The 24,765-nt window shown below is 36.8% G+C and overlaps 1 protein-coding gene across 3 annotated transcripts in view; it reads right to left on the reverse strand.

Moving 5' to 3' along the window:
* The window catches only part of RSF1 (remodeling and spacing factor 1), a 156,933-nt gene that overhangs the window by 48,129 nt on the left and 84,039 nt on the right, over positions 1-24,765 (reverse strand). For all 3 annotated transcript variants that reach the window (XM_058306035.2, XM_058306034.2, XM_058306033.2), the window contains exon 5: positions 18,161-18,315. In XM_058306035.2, the coding sequence (XP_058162018.1) occupies positions 18,161-18,315 (155 nt within the window). The remainder of the gene's footprint in view (positions 1-18,160; positions 18,316-24,765) is intronic.

The raw sequence follows: 24,765 nt of genomic DNA on the forward strand, positions 1-24,765 counted from the left end.
CACACATGGAGAGCTGATGCAGCAAGATGACGCAACAAAAAGAGACACAGATTCCCAGTGCCGCTGACAAGAATACAAGCAGACACAGAAAAACACACAGCAAACGGACACAGAGAGTAGACACTGGTGGGGGGGGGAGGGGAAGAAGGGGAGAGAAATAAAAAGAAAGAAAGAAAGAGGATGAGCAAGACAGAGAGCTGGTGCAACGGGCAGGTACGGCAAGCTGACTCAACAAGAGACACAAGGAAAAAAACGCAAGACACACAACAAAGCAGGAAAGACAGGTGGCTCAAGCTATTAGGAGTCTCCCTCCCATAACGGAGTTCCTGGAATTGGTTCCCGGTGCCTCCTAAAGAAACAAGGAAGACAAACAGACATATATATGTAACAAACTAAATTCAGTAGATAGCGTAATCTCTGAATGGGATTACAGAGGCTGTAAATTTGTAGCCACAGAATTTGAGAAGTGTTCTCAGAATTCATTAAGCACTGATTTTACCTACATTTTCTAACCCCTCACCTTACATTTACCATTCTGAAAAAAATCACAATTCTAAACAAAGGTCTACCAAAATAGGAACTCATTTTAAAAACGTTGAAGAGATCTCATCAAGGTAATAAACTAGTGTTACAACATATTTCATGAGAATAAAACTGGAATGGATAGAGGTGAGGACACTAACATAGGAACTTGTTTTTAAAATGAGAGACCTGAGTATTTCTTTATAAGAGGGAGTGTTTTTATTACAAATCACCTTTTTTTTTAAAGATTTATTTTCATTTCTCTTCCCTTCACCGCCCCTCCCCCCCACCATTGGTTGCTCTGTGTGCATTTGCTGTGTGCTCTTCTGTGCCTGCTTGCATTCTTGGCAGCACCGAGTATCTCTGTCTCTTTCTGTTGCATCATCTTGCTGTGTCAGCTCTCCCTGTGTGTAGCAACACTCACGTGCAGGTTGCAGTTTTCTCACACGGGGCCGTTCTCCTTACGGGGCTCACTCCTTATGCGTGGGGATCCCCTATGCAAGGGACATCTCTGTGTGGCACGGCACTCCTTGCGTGCAACAGCACTGTGCACGGGCCAGTTCACCACATGGGCCAGGAGGCCCTGGGTTTGAACCCTGGACCCCCTATATGGTAGGCAGATGCTCTATCAGTTGACCCACATCCGCTTCCCTAAATCACCATTTTTTTTCTCATCACATTGCAAATAAAAAATTCTAAAACCATTTATAACCATTCATATCCTTAGATTGGAGTTACAAGTATTACTCTTCCTTCTTTACACTGTCAGTGATTGAATGTATGTACGCTAAGAAAATTTTTAAAGAGATAATAGTGGTTATCTAATTTGTATGTCTTCCTTTTCACTAATAAAATAATTTTAGTAAATTCCCATTCATTGAGATTAATTTGAGTGTCAGGAAATCTGATTAAATTAATATCTTGATTAAGAGTTAAAATACACAGATTACAATCTTTCAAAGTAACCTCTACCTAGTAAGAGTTCACTGGACACAATTTAATATTTCTTCTACATGTTTATGGTTCAGAAAGCATCTCAGGATCTCACTGTGACCCGGGTAAAAATCACATTATATTTTTATTTAGGTATGGAAATGAGGAGGTTATCTTCAGTTATTTAATTGATTGATTTGAATAATAACAATATGGCAAAATAAAATGAGGAATACATTAGAATCAAGATTGTTGATTCAGGGGAAGTATTATCTACCGTCAATTTTTAAAGCTGACTCATTCACTTAGTCAACAAATATTTATTAATCACTTATATTTGTGCTTTCCCAACTACCCCAACCAGAAGCAGTGTGTAATGAAACATTATTGAATATTCTATATATGTTAACAGTATAGAGAACATTGCTAGTTACCTATCCAGTATCTCTTCTCTAATGTCTTACTAACAGAACTCGGATTTTGTTTAGGAGGACACTCACCTGACACACTGTATCTAGGGGTCATATTATACATTACATCTAGGGGTCATGTGATCTAGTCTGGCCCGTGAGATGTATGAGGAAGTCTACTGGTGAGACTTACAAATTTGGTTGTGCCTTTTGCCCTTTCCTCTTCTTTCTGCCTAGTCCGCACACTATACCTGGAGATGAGCAACCAAAGCCACATGCTAAGGATGGCAGATTAGGAAGGGACCTTGATGATTTCATTGAGCTGCTGTACCAGAACTGGACTACTTACTACTTGACTTATTACAAGAAAAAAAAAAATCCGCTTTGTATAAATAAAATCCTTTGTATGAATGCAATCTTTTCTGATACATTTTTCTTTCACTTTTGTTGCCTATTCCTTCTCCTTTCCCATACTCACCAAAATTTATCCATCCATTAAATATATTTTGGACTTGCCATCTGTTGGGTGATAAAGGGTTAACTAATTCCCATTGAGGCTTTAACTTCTTTATAGTCCTTCTCTTCTAAAATAACATGAAACATTTAAAAGTAGCCTACTGGCTTCAGATTCTGGCTTAAATCTTATATACCTATGGTGAGAGTATAAATTAGCATAAAACCTTTAAACAGCCAATTTGCAAATATCTGCTTTAAGCTTGAAGAAGCACACTCTATAATTCAGCAATTCTACTTCTAGAGAATAGTTTACATACAACTATGCAGAAATGTAAACATGAATATTTGCTGTAAAAGTGAAAACTGGAAATTATCTAAACAACCATCAAACAAGGGAATAAAAAAGTAGCCAGTAGACAGCAATCAAAATGAAAAAAGCAAAAGCAAAAGCAAAAAGCAAAAACAAAAACAAAACAAAAAACCCCAAATCTACATGGATCAATATGGATAAATCTCAAAAACAGAATGATCAATAAGGCAAGTTGCAAGAAGACAGGGAGAGCATGATACTATTCACAGAAAAGCTACAAAACACACAAAAAAATGATAAATACTGATGTGGCTATGTACATATGTAGCAAAACCATGAACATGCATAGGAATGATTCATAGGATTGTGGTTGCTTCTGGAAAAGGAGGGAAGGGAAGCGGGACGGAGAATGAGGACAGACGGAAGTACTATTATTTCTATAACTTTAAAAAAAAAGAAAATTTTGGCAAACCAAATGACAACTCATAAATTGGTATACAAGTGTTTGCTGTACTATTTTCTGCTTATTTGAACTATTTCATAAAAAATTAAGACAATGATGTGTCAAGACAAACCTTTAACCTCTCATGCCATCTGCATTCATACTGACCAGCTATAAGACAATGGGAAAATTACCTTAACCTCTTTAGTCTCTTCAGACTTTAAACTTTCTAAAAAGGGAGTAAAAATATCTACCTCAAGTGGACGCTGTGAGGACATTTTTAAAAAATGAAGCTTATTAAAGCACCTATTACAGTATTTGGAATCTATTATTATTGTTGTTATTCATTTTCTGGCCCCCCTCTTAATGTCACAAACATAATTCACATTAAAAAAAAAATTCAATATTACCCAAAGCTGCCACCACTTCTGACAACTTTGCCGAAAATGTCATTTCCATTCTTCTCTACCTCCCTGTTCCCCAGTTTTCTGAATTTCTAAAATGATTATCCTATAGTTGTTAATGATTATAAGCAATACTACATATTATGTGGCACAAGGTAAGTACTCAATGTTGGCTGATAGTAGTAGTATTATCATTATTATTGGCAAAATCTCACGTTCTTCAAAGCCAGTTCAAATGTCACTTCAAGTTATAGTTTTACAGGAGAGGGTCAGGTGTTGGTGGAGAGTAAAATGCCGAGAAAATCATATCAAAATATAATAAAGAGGGTTACCTGTTTAGAATGCTCGGAGGGGAGGGTCTGATGCAGGACGGACTCCTGGGGAATGTCTAAATGCTCATTCTGCCAGAGTGGGTGACACCATGGGGTAGAAACCCAAGTAGTGAGAGTGGGGGTGGACCCACATCCTGGGGAGGACTAATGCCATCAAATAGAGGGAACTGTATCCCTCGAGAGAAAGGGTGGCTCCCAGGGCATTGGGGCAGTTGAGTAAGTTAGGACCTGAACACTATTTCATCTATCTCTGGAAGTGGCTCCTCAGGAAACGGAGGTTGGCTATCACTGAGGACACCAAGGTGGAAGGGAAAATGGACGTTAAATGTGTAGAACCAAAGTAAATGGGGGGTAAGAGAGGAGTTTCTTGAGAGTACACAAGGATGGATATAAAACATGTAATATTACACTATAACATATAGGAGATGACAGACTGATAATGTAAACCATAATGTAAAACATAGGATAACTAAAAATGTAAAGAACTGTGTATCCTAAAGTATGCACCACAATGTAAGCACAGATGTCACCTTGTTAAAAAGCTAATGTCTCAGACTCTGTACATCACTTTAAGTAAATATGATATGAATAGGGCGTAAGAGTATCACTGTGGAAGGGAAAAGGTTTTCTGGTGGATGTGTGGGAGTGCTGTATATTATATATATACATTGCTGTGGTCTAGGACTCCTGTGAAGAAAAGCTGAATAATTGGGGGGGGGGGGGGGGGAAAGAAAAAGATAGGATGTGGAATTTTTTCAAGTCAACATTCTTTATCTAAGTTCTTTATCTAACTTTATCCAAGTTCTTTATCTATCCTTTAAGCTCATCGCTATATGCCATTCCCTAGTAAGGGACCATGAAATTATATTGGGCTTCAAATTTCGGGGAGTTCTGGATCACAGAGTGTTTCAACAATGGCAATGGAGGGATACTGGTATGGGGTACCAATGACAGGTGATATATGGCTGACAGGGAGCTGTACAGAACATATGTCCAGGGTGCATGGTAATGTTTGGATATACTCATAGTGGCAACAATTAAAAACCACAGTAGGGGGGGTACAGGGTTCCTGGCCAGTGGTGCTCTGTCGTGGTCCCTAGGGGAGCAGCAACAGTCTCCCAGGTACAGTGGCGGGGACCGGGAGGGAGTGAGGGTTCAACAGTGAGCCCCTGATGCTAATGACTATGCTTGTGAGCTGATAAACCTAAAATAAGAACAAGGCCTAGAGCAACATTGTGCCTGGGAATTTCCTCCTGTCAGCCTTCATGTTACTCAAATGTGGCCAGTCTCGAAGCCAAACTCAGCATGTAAATGCAATGCCTTCCCCCCAGCGTGGGACATGACACCCGGGGATGAGCCTCCCTGGCAACGAGGGACCACTATCAACTACCAACTGATGATGCAACTGGAAAATGACCTTATACGGAAGGTTCAATGCGAATCAGCAGAATATCCATGTCTACATAAAATACCATGACTTTAAAATGCTGTTTGACCTAAAGTAAGGGGGAAATGGAAAGGAGAAATGAGTTTATATGGCTACGAGTTTCTAAAAAAGAGTCTGGAGGCTGGCAGAAGGTTTGCCCTCATGCACAACTGAGCAGAGTCAGAGAGACAGATAAAGCAGATACAACCCCCAGATATTGGTTCCTTTGAGGGCTAAAGAGACCCATGGGAGTTATGGTCATGGCCGATGGGGTTAACTACCAGGGCAGATGGCCCCTCTTTGGAAATGGTGTTTATGTGTGATGAATCTGGACTCAGATGGGATCTCCCTTCATAAGACTTTCATGCCAATGTGCTGGAGGTGCAGTTAATGTTGGGGTTTAAGATATATTTAGGGGATTTGAATCTCTGGACTGACAATGTGATAGCCAGGTCCTGAGCCTCAACAGACTCCAGCACCTACAATCTGATTTATTGGACTTACCACACTCAGCTAAGATGGAGTTGAAGAAGGACAACCACCACACCATGGAGCCTAGAGTGATTACAACTGAAAATGGGAGGATTGCATCCAGCATCCAGGTGGAATCGGACCCTCCTCTTGACATAGAGGTGCAATGGACACAACCAATCCAATGTCCACATAGAAGAGGTGGCATTGGAATGGGAAAAGTGGACATAGTGGACGAAGGGTATGGGGAAAGGCAGGAAGAGATGAGAGGTGGAGGCGTCTTTGGGACATGGAGCTGCCCTGGATGGTACTTCAGAGGCAATCACCGGACATTGTAAATCCTCACAGGGCCCACTGGATGGAATGGAGGAGAGTATGGGCTATGATGTGAACCAATGTATATGAGGTGCAGAGGTGCCCAAAGATGTACTTACAAAATCCAATGGATGTGTCATGATGATGGGAACGAGTGTTGTTGGGGGGGGGGAGAGGGGGGGTGGGGGGATGGGGTTGAATGGGACCTCACATATATATTTTTAATGTAATATTATTACAAAGTCAATAAAAAATAAAAAAATTAAAAAAAAAAAAAAGTTATAGTTTTATCTGATTCTTTCCCTATGAAGATTTAACTTCTTTTCCTTTGTTTACATACTGCATTAAATAGTCTCATATCATGCAATTATTACCCATAATTACAATTACTTATTTATAAATCTATCTGCTCAACCAGTATATGAATCATGGATTATTCACCTGCAGTAAGGAACTCAAACATCAACTGACGAAACTAAATGAACTGAAATGGCAACAAACTCTAGTATAAATGTTGGTAAGTAACATCAATAGAGTTTTTAAAAAAGATTTATTTCTCCCCCCTCCCTCCATTGTCTGCTCTCTGTGTCCACTTGCTGTGTGTTCTTCTGTGTCTGTCTGTATTCTCATTAGGCATCTCCAGGAACTGATCCTGGGACTTCCAGAGTGGGAGAGAGGCGTTCATTCTCTTGTCCCACCTCAGCCCCTTGATCTGTTGCATCTCTTATTGTCTCTTCTGTGTCTTTTTTTGTTGTGTTATCTTGCTGTATCAGCTGTCGTGTGGGCCAGCACTCCTGCACAGGGCAGCACTCCTGAGCGGGGCAGCACTCCTTGCGCAGGACAGCACTCCACATGGGTCAGCACTCCACATGGGTCAGCCAGCTACACGGGACAGCTTGCCTTCACCAGGAGGCCCTGGGTATACAACCCTGCACCTCCTATATGGTAGGTGAGAGCCTAATCACTTGAGCCACATCCATTTTCCACATCAACAGATTTTTAAGATGTAGCTTTTATCAAAGAGGAAGTCTTTTGTGCACATTGTAAAACAATACTTACTTTAAAATACCTCAAAGTTTATCTGACAAACTTACAAAACAAGATTTAGGTACAGACATGACATTTAAAAGATGCTAAGGTACATGCCTGTAAGAAGGATTAATAAATGCATAAAAGGGAAGCGGATGTGGCTCCAGTGACTGGGTTCCCGTCTACCACATGGGAGGTCTAGGGTTTGGTTCCTGGTGTTTCCTAAAGAACACAGCGAGCTGGTGCGATGGGCAGGCACAGCAAGCTGACACAACAAGTTGATGCAACAAGAGACACAAGAAGAAAAACATAATGAGAGACTCAGCAAAGCAGGGAGCAGACATTCCTGGTGCCTCCTAAGGAGATGAGCAAGACAGCAAGCAGGTGCAGTGAGGTGACGCAACAAGAGACACAAGAAAAACATAAAGAGACACAACAGAGCAGGGAACAGAGGGGCTCAAGCAATTAGGCACTTCCCTCTCACATCGGAGGTCCCGGGTTCTGTTCCCAGTGCTTCCAGAAGAAACAAGGAAGATAAATGGATACAGTTGAGTGCAAACAATGAGAGGGTGGGGAAAATTAATTAAAAAAAAAAAAAATGCACGTAAGAGACCATTTAAAATATAAGAAAAAAACTTAAAGATCCCAAAATACAACGGGTCAAGGATATGAATAGACAATTTAAAGATGAAATGTTCAAACTCCATTAGTAATCTAAGAAATTAAAATTCAAAGGGCAATGAAATTTTAAATCAAACTAATCAGCAAAGTTTTCATCTAGTGATAATGTTCAAAGCTTCTAATAGCATGGTGAAAGGAAAATGCTCATACATTGGTGGCTGTAGTATAAACTAGCACAATCATTCAATAACAAATATTTAGTGAGTGTTTGCTTTATACCTGGAAATTCCTTTTTCAAAGAATGTTTTAAACATGGTATAGCAGTTTGATATGGTTCATGAATTTTCCAAAAATAGATACTGGAATATGTTTGTAAACTGATCTAATAACTGGGCATGATTAAATTATAATTAGGGCTTTGATTGGGCCACATCAGTAGGCTGTTGAGTCCCTGCCCCTTGGTGAGTGAGGATTCACAGATAAAAGACACGGCAAAGGGCAGAGTTGGAGTTTTGATGCTGGAGTTTTAAGCTGGTGCCTTGGGTAGTAAGCACACAGAGGAGCTTGGTCGTGAGGAAAGAGAGGAAGCCCCTTGAAGAGAGACAGGCTGTTTGCCTGACAGTTTGCAGCTGTGGAGACCAGAGAATGAGCTCAGAGAGGCAAGCCCTGGGAAGAGAGGAACCCAGGAAGCCTGAACCCATGCAAATGTCGGCAGCCATCTTGCTCCAACACATGACAGTAGACTGGTGAGGGAAGTAACTTAGGCTTAATGGCCTGGTAACTGTAAGCTTCTACCCCAAATAAATACCCTTTATAAAAGCCAACAGATTTCCAGTATTTTGCATCAGCACCCCTTTGGCTGACTAATACACATGGGATAATTCGCATGGCAGAATTTGCATGGTAGTGCAAAAAGTAAAACATGAAACTAGATTTAACACATAATCTCAATTCTAATAAATAAATAAGCAATCATGCCTAATATAAGGATTAGAAAGAAACAAATCACAATAATAATGGTCTTTGCTTCTTGGCCATTAAGATAATGAATAATTTTTCTTTTTTGCTTTACAACTTCTCAAATTTTCTATAGTAAGCATTGTACTACCTTTGTAATCAGATAAATTATAAGCACACCAATTTAGGGTGACTAACTGTCCTGTTTGCCCCAGTGTGAAGGATTTCCTAAGATGTGGTGGGACTCAGTACTAAAACCAGGACAGTCTGGGGCAAAATAGGTCAGCACGTCATATTATTCCCCACTTACGGTGACTTGTCATTAAACCTAATGTTTTTATAATTTAATTTTAGTGCTGCTAAATTTATTTGAAATGTACTAAAAGTCATTTAACTGTACACTTTGAAGGGGTGAGTTGTATGTTATGTGAACTATACGCCAATAAAGCTGTTAAAATGTTTCTTCTCAGCTATTTGCATGGCTTGCTCTCTTAGCTTCTTTAGGTCTTTACTCAAGTGCCACCTTTTCAGCATCCTTTTCTAGCCCCACAACCTAAAACGACACCTTCTCTTTCACCAAATTATTCTCCCTCCATAGTTCCTTATCAACATCTAACTTACCATATATTTTATTTGCTATTCTTGATTACTCCATAAAGGCAAAAAATTGGTTATTTTGTTCATGGCATTATCCTTAGTACTGAGAATAGAGCATGATATACAGAATATACTGAATAAATATATGCGGAAAGAAATGAATGAGTGAAATATCACTCATGTTTGAGAAAGGAAAATTTTTTTGCAGTTGATCATCTGCATGGCAAAGAAACTTTTCACTATTTTGAAGGTGTTGATGGCCTTTACATTTCCAACAGGGGCTCAAAATATGGCAATTATTCCTTGATAATATCATTCACTCAATGGACAATAGGAGCTGCCTGCACAAAGACATCAGTACTACCATTTCACTTTATGATAAAGGGATATGAGAAGGTGCCAATTCATTCAAAACTTTTTTTTTTTTTAGTTAGGCCAGTAAAAGGAATTTATTGAGAAATGGAGAAAAACAGAGCTTGCTGAAAAATGGGAGAGAAGGACAGAAATATGCACCAAGATTTGATGCAGACTCCAAAAGGCAGAGAGCACAGGTTTTGCCTTGTATGGTCACCTTTTAAGCTATTAATTATTCCTCCCCTTGCTAATGCTAATGGGAGGGGTCCTAGCTGTTACCAGTTTCCCCACCATTGGTGGAGACCAATGGCGAGGCCTGTATAATATTTTAAAATTCCATAGTAGCTATTTTAAAGAGGCATCGAAATCTTTTTCATGTCTAAGTATAACAAAATAAAGATAATCATGTCAAACATAAGCACACCTTAAAAATCACCATGAGGCAAATATCTTTGTATCTTCTGCCCATGTCAGGAGACAGAACTTTGCCAGCTACTCTAAACACCTTCAACATGCCCTCTCCCCAGAATAATTTCCTCCTTCCCTAGAATAACCATCAACCTGCCTTTTCTGCTAATCACGCCCTCACTTTGCTACAAGTTTTATACTTTCTTTACAGGGTATCCTTAAACATCTAAGTTCAGTTTACCTGTTTATCATTTTCTTTCTTCTTTATGTCTTTTTAATCTAATGTCACCTTAATCTTTCATTTTTCTTGGAATTTATTAGTTCAATATACTAAATCATGTTTGTTCAAAACACTGAATAATTTGTCTATAATTTCCCAGTCTATATTTTGCTGACTGCATTACCATGACATAGTTTAACATGTTTCTCTGTCCTTCTTATTTCCTGTAAATCATCAGTTTGATCACAGGGTTCATCAGATTCAGGTTTGATTTTTGTGAGAAAACTACATCTTAGATGGTGGTATGTTTTTTTTACCAAGATCTATATAATATCTGACTGTCTCTCTTTTGGTGATTTTTAGCAGATCTTGAAGCTCAATATCTAAAATATTTAATTATTTACTGCATATGTATTTCCATCCTATCATTCCTCCAAGTGATTTGTTGAAATGCTTCTATAAAAAACAAACTTTACCCATTTACTACTTTGCTACACAGTTCTGAAGTTCATATAGAAAAGACAGGATGAGTGCTTTATTTTTTAATTTACCAATCTTCAAAATAACAATTTGGTTTCCAGTAGCATGCTAATGGGAGGGGTAGTCAGATTTTCTTTTGATAACATTATGAAATCATGGTTTTATACATATCCCATGTATTTTAATCCACTACAGTTATTATCCTTGTTGATGGTTAAATTGTAGCATTTTTGGCAGTGGAAACCCCTTTAAGTTAGCCCTAGTTTTTTCTGGCATGCTCCTATACTTGTCCTGCTACCTAGAATGACAAGATGTTTCTTGGCTCATCATGTTTCAGAGCTGGAAGCAGCCATTTCTCCAAGAAGCCTTGGCAAAAGCATGAGGATTACTTTGTTCCCTCCACTACCAGGACCAGGGATCTGTACTGGGGTCTGCGCTGGCTCCAACTAAGCTGGTGAGAGGTGGGAGAGGGGCCAGCCAGGGTTCTGTAAAATCCTACCATTTTAAGTAGTGATTTTCTTGATTAGGTATTCACCTTGTTACTGCAGTCCTTTTTTTATTTATTTTTACTTTTAAAGTAAACTTTATTTCAACTTCAAAAAAATAACAACAGACAAAAGGTAGCTTGATAAATTATGGAATCATTAGATAAATTATGGAATCATTACTTTAAAAAATTCTGACAAGGTACATTTATCTTATTTAATCCTAAAAACAAACTCAATCTAAAAGGCATTAAATTCTTGTGTTTGTTTACTGGATTTATTTTTAAAAGTTGTAGTAAATCCAAGTTTGGATGAATTCAGACATTACTAAGTGACCCCCATCTCTTTCTATCTGTGAAAAAGAATCTTGCTATCCAATGTATTTTCAAAATAGATGGGAACACCTTTTGTTAGTTTTATGCTTCCAATCAGCACACATTTTTCACATAAGAAGTACAATGGTTTGTGTCCTACTGCTCATAGCATAAAAGGAAAACTAAGAGAAATATAATTTTTAATTTATTGTCTGTCCTTTATATTTTCTATTTAAATTTGACCTATGTAAACAAAGACAGATGATGATAAAAGAGTATTACTTTCTCTTATTCCTGGAAAAGGAAACTATTTTAGATATCATAACAAGTTGACAACAAAACAAATATTTATCTGGTCTCTCTATACATGTTTGGTGTAAAAAATATTTAACATGATAATAAAATTAGCAGGTAATATTTTGTGTCCACTACAAGGACTTTTTGAAGCCCATACGTAAATCCCTATACAATATCAAAGTATTTCTTTACAGCTGTAACTCTTAGCATTCAATTTTCACAGAATGGGTCATAAATGATAATGGATGTCTATAGGGGCCAGGCAGATAATATAAATGAATGAAGTGGATTGAGGGTAATAAAAACCAAATGCCAGAAACAGTTAAATTCTGTTTTTACTGAACATAATACAAAACATGTAAATGCTGGAGATCATTTTTTAAATTAAAAAACCTATTTAATATTTATATTTCAACTCATAATTCATTATTCCTTTTATTTAGACCATAAATTTGATACTTATTATTTTTTGGCTTATCACTGTTACATATAATACAAAACTTAGCCTTGAGTAACGCACCAGGGAGCAATTTTACTATAATACAGTTTATATCAGAAAAAAAGCTGTTAACAAATGCAGGTATTTCCAAACACTGATAGAAATTTGAGGAATGGTATATGTACAGACTCTCAGGATAGGCATATTTTAAAAATAATTGAATACTATCATTACTTACTTAGTAGTATTATATTAAACTTCAGTTTATTAACTTATAGCACATTCAACTCTCTCAATTTTAAACAAGAAAGGCAAACTAAACAGTAATAGTTTTTATTCATAATTTTGAAGCCAGAGAACCTTTACCAGCATTCAGGTCATCATCCATTGCTTTTTTTTTTTCTTAATTTATTTACTTTCATTATTTATTTTTTTTACTCGCCCCCCCCCCCCCCCGATGGTTCTCTCATCTGTCTGCTCATTGTTGCTTGCCTTTCCCAGGAGGCACCAGGAACCAAACCCAGAACCTTCTACATGGAGGCGAGTGCCCAACGGCCTGAGCCACATCCGTACCCCATCATCCATTTCTGGGTACCAAATTCAGTGTAAGAAAGTGGGCCAAATTATTCTTTGACACCCCTTGCCCCAAAAAAAAACAAAAAGAAAAAAAATTATTCCTTGCCTAAAATATTTCCTAAGGAACCAAATTCATAAAGAATGAGTAAATCAACTAATGCAATTATAAAATTCAGTGTTTCAAAGGGATGTATTATCAACCTAACAGACTGAATCTTTGGGACAATGTTAACTGATGAGATAAAGATTTATTCCCTGAATGGCACTAACAAGTTATTATTATTTTTCCCAAAAAAAAGGCAACTAAGCACCATAACACGACTGAGCCACCTGTGTGCAAAGGGTTACAAACCCTTTTTCCCTTCTCCTGAGAATTTGACTTTTGGTTAACTATCAAGCTCTGCTCCCTTGGTAACAATAAAAATTGGAATGTAACTAGATTACTAGGCAACAATGCTTATAATAAAAAGGAGTTCTGACTGATGGACTGCATCTGGACTGGAAAGAACTTTAAGTACATAAAAGGAATGCCACACTTTAGCATTTTCTGAATGTGATAACTCCTATTTTGACATGAGGACATTGGAAGCTATGCTTATAAAGTAGTTATAAGAGATACTGGCTTCTGCAGTACAAGCTGTTAAGACAAAGTTGTTACTGTACCCAACTCCTATGAATGCCATCTATTTGCTCCCCCAAACATGTCACCTGAGAAGAAAGATCCTGGGTAGCCACATGAACTGCTGTATAGACTGCTGCAGGTGTACTCCTACAGACAGAAATACTAGATTTTGCAGGGTTGGCAAGTTGTGACTCCCATCCTACATTAATCTTAGTAGACTGATGCTACTAAGTGTGGTCCATAGTTGTCTTTTGAGTGTAAATGTTTAACTGAGCCTAAGAAGACCCCTGATGGGACTTCTTAGAAAAACAAAATATAAGCAATTAAATGTAAAGTGTAATTATATCCTAAAATATATTTTTTAAAGATTTATTTATTTATTTCTCTTCCCTCCCCCCTGCCCCTGCCCCAGTTGTCTGTTCTCTGTGTCTATTTGCTGCATCTTCTTCTTTGTCCACTTCTGTTGTTATCAGCGGCACGGGAATCTGTGTTTCTTTTTGTTGCGTCATCTTGTTATGTCAGCTCTCTGTGTATGCGGTGCCATTCCTGGGCAGGTTGCACTTTCGTTCACACTGGGCTGCTCTCCTTACGGGGTGCACTCCTTGCACGTAGGGGGCTCCCCTAAGCGGGGACACCCCTGCGTGGTACGGCATTCCTTGAGCGCATCAGCACAGTGCATGGGCCAGCTCCACATGGGTCAAGGAGGGCCAGGGTTTGAACCGCGGACCTCCCATGTGGTAGATGGATGCTCTAACCACTGGGCCAAGTCCGCTTCCTATCCTAAAATTTTATGGTATTCTACAAGCATAGTAACCTCCAAAGTGGTGTACCACTTGAAATGAAAACTGGAGAAGTATTTAAATGACACCTAATTCTCACCTGGAAATCTACCAAATTTTGAGAATACCACAATTTAACAAGAATTTGAGAGCTCAATAAATTCAAAGGTATTACTAGGACTGGTCCTAATGTAAGTGGGATAAATATAATATAAATAAAGTGCTCAGGGAAGGAACAAGAAGGTGGGATTTTAGATAGCTTGAAGTATAACTAGAATTTCCACAGTGGGGAAATAGTATCTTGAGGAGAGAATATGATGATAAAGAGGATAGAAGGAATGCCTAAGATGAATGGAGAAAACAGAGGCATTGAGATAATCTAGAACCAGTTATCATGTAAGGAAACAGTAGGAAATAACACCAGAAAGACAGGAAGGGGGCAAGACTATGAGATAATAATGCCAGTCTAAGACATTTAGACTTTTCAGAAGGCAATTCTAATAATCTTTTAAACAAAAGTCAACTTAAATTATTCAGCAGACAAATTTTCTAGGCCATATGCTATAAATTTTGGGTCCACTTTCATAGGTAATGCATTTCAACTTGGCACATACATCAAAAGAAAAAAAAATGATCTTACTTAGATATAATAAGGCATGGCAATTTAATGATTAAAAACAAAAACAAAAAAATCTATTTTAGCTACAATAAAAGTGGCCATTTTATTCTTTCTCCAGTTCTGAGTTATTTTTTCTTCTTACAGTTTGATTTCCAAATATCCAATCACACTTAACTTTTTAACTTTTGTCACAATGTGCTTTAGCATTCACCAGACATTCACCAGGACTGCTTCTAGCTTTCAAACGTTACATCCCTACCCATGACAATAGTTTTTTTTAATATTTCAGAGTAATAAAATTGACAAATCCAAAACACATTCTTTGGTTTTGCCATTGGAGAGACTATAATAACTACACCTAAAAGCATGGGGTAAAAGATAAGGCTTTGGAGGCTCCTAATTTTAAATAAGTGCAGGATCAAAAGTGCACGGACTCTGGAGACATACTGCCTGGATTTGAATACTGGGTCTGCCACTAACTGGCTGTGTGACCCAGCAAAAGTTACTTAAATCTCTCTGTGTCTAACTTCCCTCAACTGAAAAAGGGAAATAATAACAAATACTTATCTCATAGGGTTATTGTGAAGATTATCTGACTTAATATAAAAAAGTACTTAGAAAAGTATTTAGCACACGGTAAATGTTATGTTAGCTATCTTATCCACTATAATGTAAGCTTTTAGAAGAGGAAGGATTTTAATTTGCTTTGTTACTGAACCTCCATATATGAAATCATGCTTGACACAGAGGTGCACTATTAGTAGTTGTTGATTGAATGTAAAAGAAACATGCTGCTGGGAGAGCAAGAGAAGCACTAGTAGCATTAATTAGAGAAGGGGGAAAAGAAAATGAGGATTAATGTCCTGCTTTTTCTCCTCTACTTTTTCAAAAGAAGTCCTTTTCCATAGACCACTTTCTCTTATTTGTATTGAGTGTTATGTCATCAGCATTTATTGAGGAATATTTTCAGATGTAACTTTATGAAATTCCTTATTGTATTTGTTTCACAAGTTATAGAAGACTGCCTCTACACTCTTGCTAATCAAAGTGTGGTACTAAGAACAGCAGCATCAGCTTTGTCAGAAATGACAAATCAGAGGTGCCACCCAAGACCTACTCAATCAGATTCTTCACTTAAAAAAGATCTCTGGGAGCAGATGTGGCTTAAGCGGTTGAGTGCCTGCTTCCCACATATGAGGTCCTGGGTTAAATCCCCGACGCTGGTATCGCAAAAAAAAAAAAGATCCCCAGGAAAGTGATTGTGAACGTGATTAATTCCACTGAACGATATGCTTGGGAGGGGTTGAGATGGGAAAGTCTATGTTGTATATATATGTTTCCACAATTTAAAAAAGAAAAGAGTGACTAGACAGACAATGGCAACGAAATGCAAAACATCATCCTGGGCTGGATCTAAGAATGGAGGAGAAAATGTCCAAATGAATACTACTGAGATATATGGCAACACCGAAAAGCAGACTGTATGCTTTATAACAATGTTAAAGTTCCTGATACCTGTACTTAAGGTGGTTACATAAGTGAATATCCTTAGGAGGATATTCTGAGGCAATGTACATGGAAGTAGAATGCTCAAGAAGCATGAAGTATACAACCCACTCTCAAATATTTAGAAAATCAATAGATAAAAAGGTAGGCAGATAGGTAGAACGACACAGCAAATGAAGCAAAAAAAAAAAATTTAGAGGCTCTAGGTATCTGGGGGGCTGGCTGGGGTGGGACTTCTCTGTATTGGTTTTGTATTATTTTTACAAGTGTCCTGTAAGTATGAGATTATTTCAAAATAAAATGTTTAAGACAAAAAAAAAAAAAAAATCCCAGGAAATTTCTGAGCATATTAAAGTTTGAGAAGCACTGCTCTAGCTCACACTACTTAAGATCACAGGCTTTACAAGGGTAAGAGTTCAAATTTGGGCTCTGGCATTTTAATACCTATATAATCTGGGGTACGTTTCTAAACCTCCCAGTATCCTTATCTGATGCAAAGAACACAAGAAGAGGCCAATAAGTATTAATTGCTGTTACTGCTGAATTTTTTCCCTCCTCCCCATAGGTTTCACAGAGAAATTTTAGAATTAAATACTAGGAAGAGCATTATTTTACTGAATAACGAGTCTGTTTTGTTTTTCTTCCTAATTTAAACCATGTAACAGTCTTCCTTCAAGTTCATGTCAAACCTAAGGACTCCTAGTAGGAATAATTACCTTTTAAATTTCTATTATTTTGACTTCCCTCCCAATTTATATTCCCTCTAGTCTTAATTATAAATCTGTAGGAATAAGCAAGTATATGAATGACTGACCAAAGCAAATGAACAATTAACAAACAAATACTAAGTCCAAATCCAGAACTAATCCTGAGGCAGCACTATTAAAAATATTTGGAAGTCCAATTGGGGGTTCAGAAAACTTTAAAAGTATTAAGTTTTTCTAAATTAGCCTATAAATTGAATTTTAACATATAGGAAAGAATTTTTCAAATCAGAAATTTGGCTTAGAAATAAACCACCACAGATATTCAAAATCATATAAACACTGGTGAAAAGAGGGCAATAATCAGAATTTTGACATAAAGCAATGCTTATTACATAGGAACAGAATATCCTACAGGAAAAGGTATAATTACTTGTTTTCAGGCAATGCTTAAAGATATGAGAAGACATTATAAAAGTATCTCTCATAGCATCAAATAAATAAAGAATACATTGCTTTCAGGTTCCAATCAAAACAGTAAAGACAAAAAATAGAATAAAATAAAATAAAAACAAAGAAATTAAAAAAACAAAACAAAGAAATAAATAAAACAGTAGAGAAAAACTAAAAACAAAGGAAGAAAACATGATAAAGAAAGCAAATTCTTTCCCTGGTCATTAAAAGGATCTTATCAACAAAACAAAATAAAGACCAACCATATCTGAGTATTAAGTAAAAAGATGTTAGTCAAAATTTCAGTATGGTTTCTTCCCTTTTAGAAAGGTTAGGACTGGGTTCTGTCTTTCTGGAGATCTAAACTGCTTAGAAAACTCAGGAAATCAGGCTTCAAAATTAGAATTATTGTAGAAATAAGATTTTAATAAATATCTTTGTGTTCTTAAATTTGTAAAAAGTGTTTTGATGATTTGAACATTTTTTAGTTTTTTTAAACGTTCTGTGTAAAAGAGCAAATCACTATATGTTTTTTGCCCATTTAAAATAAAATCAACCTCATTTTATAGAAAGATCATTAATTTTTCAAATTGAAATAGAATTCAGATTTATATGATTGGGAAGAGGAAGGAGAGAAGAAAGAAGAGATTACAAAGCAAAACAAAACACACAAAAAAACCTTGTTTAGGTGTTTCTTCCTCTTTTTTAGTCTCCTCATCGTCTAAGCTGGGGCTTTCCCGGGAAGAGTTGTCTTGTTGGCTAGAGCTTTTCAATAGGACAGGATCAATTTGTGCTTTCAGGAGTGCAAGAGTCTCAGCCAACTCGTTTCGATTTCTGAACAAGGGAAAAAAAATAAGACAGCATAAAAATCTTCCTTATGTTCTAAGAGCTTTCTGAATAGTACCTCTTGGAAATTAAAATTAAAAAAAGAAAAATAAGAACATCCAAAACAATGATACAGCTTGCCTTTATTGACTTTGAATTTTAAAAAATATGTATATTAAAATAAGATTCTTTCAAAGAGGAATCTTAGACTATTCTCATTATTGAATAGAATGGCAATGCAGATCTACTTGGCTGGTGAGAAAGAATAAAATTAAACAAAAACAAGAGTTTGATAACTTTAAAAAACTTTTATACAATCCCTAAGGATTTGAAATCAACATGAAACTCGCTTTAAGGAGCATTTTTTTAAACAAAATTATTCAAGCCCTTGATTCATTTGAAAATAAGAACTCTTTCCTACCTTCCAAAATAATAAATTTTGCTTTTATTATAAAATGATCTTTCTGAGTAAATATGGCAAAAGATAGGTCTAATAACAGTTCAAAAATATAGGAATTTAGATTGCTGATTTTTTTTTTGAGGTACCAGAGCCAGGGATTGAACCTGGGACCTCGTATGTGGGAAGCCCGTGCTCAACCTGAGCCACAATTGGCTCTACTGAATTGATTTTTTCATTTGTTTTCTTGTTGTTGTTTGTTTTTGTTTTTAGGAGGCACATGGACCGAACCCGGGACTCCTGTGTGGGAAGCAGGGTTCAACTGCTTGAGCCACATCCACTTCCTTAATTTTGTTTTGTTAGTTGTAGTTTACAGCTACAGGAAGGAAATTCAATTTGACTTAACAATACCAGAAAATCCCAAGTAAAGAAGATTCTAAGCTGTAAATTCTCTATTTTTACTTAAAAAACCAAAGCTGTGGTGTATGGTCAATTTTGTGCTCTTTATAACCCCAGATTAAGAATTGGGAAAATAGTTCTGGCTCTGCCACTAAGCTAATCAGCATCAACGATTCCCCCTTTGGTGTTCTCAAACTGTTTATATATCTCTAATCCGATGTGATCAGTGTTAAGATGAAATTACTTGTTTTTCTATTTGTCATGTCATATGGCCCTTTATACCTCCACCCCAGCTAGACTCTACTGCTTAAGAGCAGGGACAATGCTTCTCTTATTAAGTCGATTCTTAAAATATATATATTTATTGAATGAATGGAATCCTTGCTCCTAAACTACTGGCTATGTAGCCCTGGTCATCTGGTCATGTTATTTATCCTCATTAGGCTTTAGATATTTATGTAAAATAAATATCTACATAAAATAAAGGAATGGGTTCTCTTGAGTATTATTAATTGGCCTCCTAAGAAAGCAATAAAATTGACACTGATGGAGCTATTCTTTATATTATAAATATTATATGAACATAATAAAATGAACAGTTTGGAATTTTATTGTATAATATAGGTCAGATCAAATGATCTTTCCATTTTACAGAAAGGGAAATTAACTTTAAATTTATTTTGGCAAACATTCTGTCTCATAATTTCATATACTACCTGCTTCTAACCCAAGGCTCTCACCACTTAATGTTACTGGTTTTTACATTTCATATTCAGTAGGGGCCTCAATCTATTTGTTATTTTTTGAGGTCATATTAGGAATATAGGAGTATATTAAAGTTTTTCAATATACCTATTTTAAAAGCTTCAAAAGATTAGAAGGGAGCCAGTAATGCAGGGAAAATCCACATCAATTATTTCCACTAATTGAAGAAACAATAGAGTTGAGCAGAAAAAATCATATGACGAAGAGCTCCCTAAAGACTTTTAACTGGACTAGAATGTTCACGCCCAAGCCTAATGTCATCACTGTTCTATGAAAACAAACAGGAAAAAACATTACCACTCATCTTTGGGTTTCTCTTATTTAGGTATAAAAATTATATTTAATGTGCTAGAAAAAATATATTTTTAAAAAATCCTAAATTCACACTAGTCAGAGGGAATTTTAATAAATATCACATTTATTCAAATCACATCCAAATTTCTAACCATTAACAGGAACTTATAGAATAGAACATGGATCTTAAAAACAATCCAGTTGTTTTGCCTACCCTTGTTTCTTTTTGCCAAACCACTTCTTCCCTCAGTCATATTAAATCAAGATACATCCTCCAAAATACCATGCTGTCCTAGGATGTCCAGTGTCTGCACTTCTGTTCTCTTAGCTTGGAAAATGTTCCCCAATATTTACTCCAATTACTCTTTTAAAAACAGAATAGAGGGAGCAGATGTAGCTCAAGCTGTTGAGCATCTGCCTCCCACATGGGCAGTCCCGGGTTTGGTTCCAGGTGCCTCCTGAAAAAACAAAAACAAGCAAAATAAATGAAAAAACCAATTCAGGGAAGCTGATGTGGCTCAGTGGTTGAGTGCTGGCTTCCCACATACATGTTCCTGGATTCCTCAAAAGGCCCCAGGTACCTTAAAAATAAACATATTAAAAAAAAAAAAGAATAGAGAGGTTAACAAAAATGTATTATATATCCATCCAATGGACTATTATTCAGCAGTAAGAAGGAATGAAGTACTGATAATGTTGCAACATGGATGAGTCTTGAAAACAAAATAAATAAAAACAGTCAAGACATATGAGGCCAAATGTATAATTCTCGTATATGAAATGTCTAGAATAGGAAAATCTATACAGACAGAAAGTAGATTAGTGGTTGCCAAAGGCTGGGGAAAAGGAGAATGCAAGATAACTGCTAGTGGCATGGAGTTTCTTTTTGGGGTGATGAATATGTTCTGGAGTTAAGACAGTGGTGATGACTGTACAACTCTGTGAATATAAACTATTGAGTTGTAAAAAAAAAAAAAGATGACAGTGACGTGGACTAGAATGTACCTATAGGGAGGAATAGAAATGTTCATACTCTGGACAATGAAAATCTCAGTTTGGGGCAGAATGACTTGATTCTGACTTAACCAGATTCTCAACTCTTGTATTTTCCTATCTGCACCTAAAATTATTATGGACTTCGAAGAAATGGAGCATATCAGACCAATAATTTTGTAGCATATGGTTGTAACTGGTCTAGGGGATGTGCAGAGTCAGGAGATTGATAACCTAATACACTAAAACATTTCTCTTAACAAATGCAACCAGATAAAAACAAACAAAACAAAGAAAAAAAATTCAAAAGCAAGGGTAAGCATCATCCCCTCCAGAGACCCTTCCTGAACTCCCAAGTATCAGTTAAGTATCTGGTTCTTCCATAGCACCCTGGGATAAGCATCACCATAGACCATATGACACTGTATTAACATTTATTTACTATATCCCTTATCTTTCTCTGACAACATGGTGAGCTCCTTAAAGGAACAGGACTAGGTCTTTGCATCTCCATAGCACAGCACAGTGTATATATTTCTCAAGTTAGTAGACATTTATAATACCTGATTCCAGGGTTCAGTAACAATATTCTACCTTTTTCATATGAATTCCAAATTACTGAATTGGCAAAAAAGACAATCAAGTGATCTTTTATAGGTACCAAGAAGTATGAGGAGATGTATTAATTAATAATTTCAATAGTGGTAGTATTATTAATAAGAGTTAACATTAATGAATGCTTACTACATTCCAGGTACTGCTCGATGAGTTTAACATGAATTACTTCATGAAATCCCAAAATAACTCATTAGATATTATTATTACCTCCATTTTACAGATGAGGAAACTGAGGAACACAGAGAGGTGTTCGAGAGAGTAGTGAATTTGGTCAAATGGTTTTTCTGAAATAATTGTGTTACTTTTGTCCATTAGTTTATTGATATGGTGTTTTACATTAATTTTTGGATGTTGAACCAAACATGCTCACTTTTATAGGACAAATACCACTTGTTTATGGTCCTTTATATATTTTTCTGGACTTGGCATGTTACTTTTGCATGATGCCTTTGGTTTTAGCATTAGATAATCTTGGCCATATAGAATGAATTTGAAAGTATTCCCTCATCTTCTAAATTTTGTAAGCATTTGAGAAAAATAGGCAATTAATTCTATTATATTTGGTTGACCTCACCAGGGAAGCCACCTGCTCCTGGGCTTTCCTTTGTGGGAAATTTTAAATTACTAATTCAATTTTTATTTGTTATAAATCTAGTCAGACTTCCAATTTCTTCTAGGGACAGTTTTGGTAGTTTGTATGTTCCTACGAATTTGTCCATTTCACACTAGGTTAATAAATTTGTTGGCACGGAGTTGGTCATAGCATTTCCTTAGTATTCTTTTTGTTTTGGAAGGTAGGTACCCTTTTCATGTCTGATTTTTGTAAACTGAAATTTCCCTTTGTCATTCTAGCTAAAGTTTAATCAATTACGGTGATCTTTTCAAAGAATCAACTTTTGAATTCATTGATTTTCTATTTTCATTCATTTCCACACTAATATTGATTTCCACACTAACACTGAAGATTAGTTTATGCTTCTTTTCCATTGTCTTAATGTGAAAGTTGAAGGAATTGGTTTAAGACTGTTTCTTCTAAAATAGTCATCGATGGCTATAAATTTCCCTTTAAGTACTGCTCTAACTGCATTCCATACATTTTGGTATTTTGTTTGTAATTTCATTCATCTCAAAATAATTTCTAATTTTCCTGTGATTTCTTCTTTGACCCACTGGTTATTTAGGAGCACGCCGTTTATTTATTTATTTTTATTTTATTTTTAAAATTTTAATTGGATCATGAAAATAAAAACAAAAGAATATAAATGCCATTGTATATAAATTATGAAGTATAATAAAATTAAACACATTATATACCTACACCACAACTTAAGAAATATAACATCACCAAGTCCGTGGAGGTTTACTGTATGCCATCACTCTAACCAAGACTCACTGAGATAGTCTGAAATTTTAAAATTTTGTCATTCTTCTAATTAATTTTTTTAAAGATTTATTTATTTATTTATTTCTCTCCTCTTCTCCCTACCCCCCTCCCCCCTTTCCCCCCTCCCCCCGGTTGTCTGTTCTCTGTGTCTATTTGCTGTGTGTTCTTTGTATGCTTCTGGCTTCTGTTGTTGTCAGCGGCACGGGAATCTGTGTTTCTTTTTCTTGCGTCATATTGTTGTGTCAGCTCTCCATGTGTGCTGGGCCATTCCTGGCCAGGCTGCACTTTCTTTCGCGCTGGGCGGCTCTCCTTACGGGGCGCGCTCCTTGCGCGTGGGGCTCCCCTACAAGGAGTGGCAGGGCACTCCTTGCGCGCATCAGCACTACGCATGGGCCAGCTCCACACAGGTCAAGGAGGCCCGGGGTCTGAACCGCGGGACCTCCCATGTGGTAGACGGACGCCCTATCCACTGGGTCAAGTCTGCCGCCTTAATTTATAATTTATAGATTTGGGAGTTCTATCTATACAATCATATAATCATCAATAGTGATTTTTGTTTCTTTCCAACCTTATACTTTTATTTTTTCTTTCTTTCTTTTTTAATGTTACATTAAAAAAATGAGGTCTCCATACAACCCCCCCAACCCTCCTCACCCCACTCCTCCCATAACAACCTCTTCCATCATCATGGGACATGTATTGCACTTGGTAAACACATTTCTGAGCAATGCTGCACCACATGGTCAATGGTCCACATTATAGTTTACACTCTCCCCCAGTCCACCCAGTGGGCCATGGGAGGACATACAATGTCCAGTAACTGTTCCTGCAGTACCACCCAGGACAACTCCAAGTCCTGAAAATGAACCCACATCACATCTCTTCTTCCCACTCCCCACCCTCAGCAGCTATCATGGTCGCTTTCTCCATCTCAATGCTACATTTACTTCCATTACTAATCACATTAGTTCCAGAATAGAGTATCAGTTAGTCCACTCTAATCCATACTCTATTCCTCCATTCTGTGGACCCTGGGATGGTTATGTTGTTCCACCTCTGTATCGAAAGGGTAGTTAGATTCCACATGGATGATGGATGCAATTCTCCTGTTTGCAGTTGTAGGCACTCTTGGCTCCCTGGAGGAGCATGTGGTTTAATTTCACATATTTGTAAATTTCCTAAACTTCATTCTATTATTAACTTCTAACTTTATTTTATTGTGTTTGGAGAAAATAATTTGCATGATTTAATTCCTTTTCAATTTATTGAGGCTTTGTTTTATATCTAAACATACAGTCTCTCCCGAAGAATGTTCCATATGTACTTGAGAATAATGTGCATTCTGGATTATTTCGTAGATATGTTAGATCAAGATGCCTTTTAAGGCTGTTCAAGTCTTCCATTTCCTTGTTGTTCTTCTCCCTAGGTGAAATAGGGTATTAAAGTATCCACCTATTATTGCTGAATTGTTTACTTCCCGTTATAATTCTGTCAGTTTCTGCTTCATATTTGGGGCTTGTGCAGTAAAGGATTAACACAGTGGGCTTTCAGTGCTCAAACCATGCATTTTCCAAAGAAGGTGTGGCTCTTGCACCCTCCTATAAGATAA

Source organism: Dasypus novemcinctus, chromosome 10 (genome assembly GCF_030445035.2).
Source record: "Dasypus novemcinctus isolate mDasNov1 chromosome 10, mDasNov1.1.hap2, whole genome shotgun sequence".
NCBI classification, from domain to species: domain Eukaryota; kingdom Metazoa; phylum Chordata; class Mammalia; order Cingulata; family Dasypodidae; genus Dasypus; species Dasypus novemcinctus.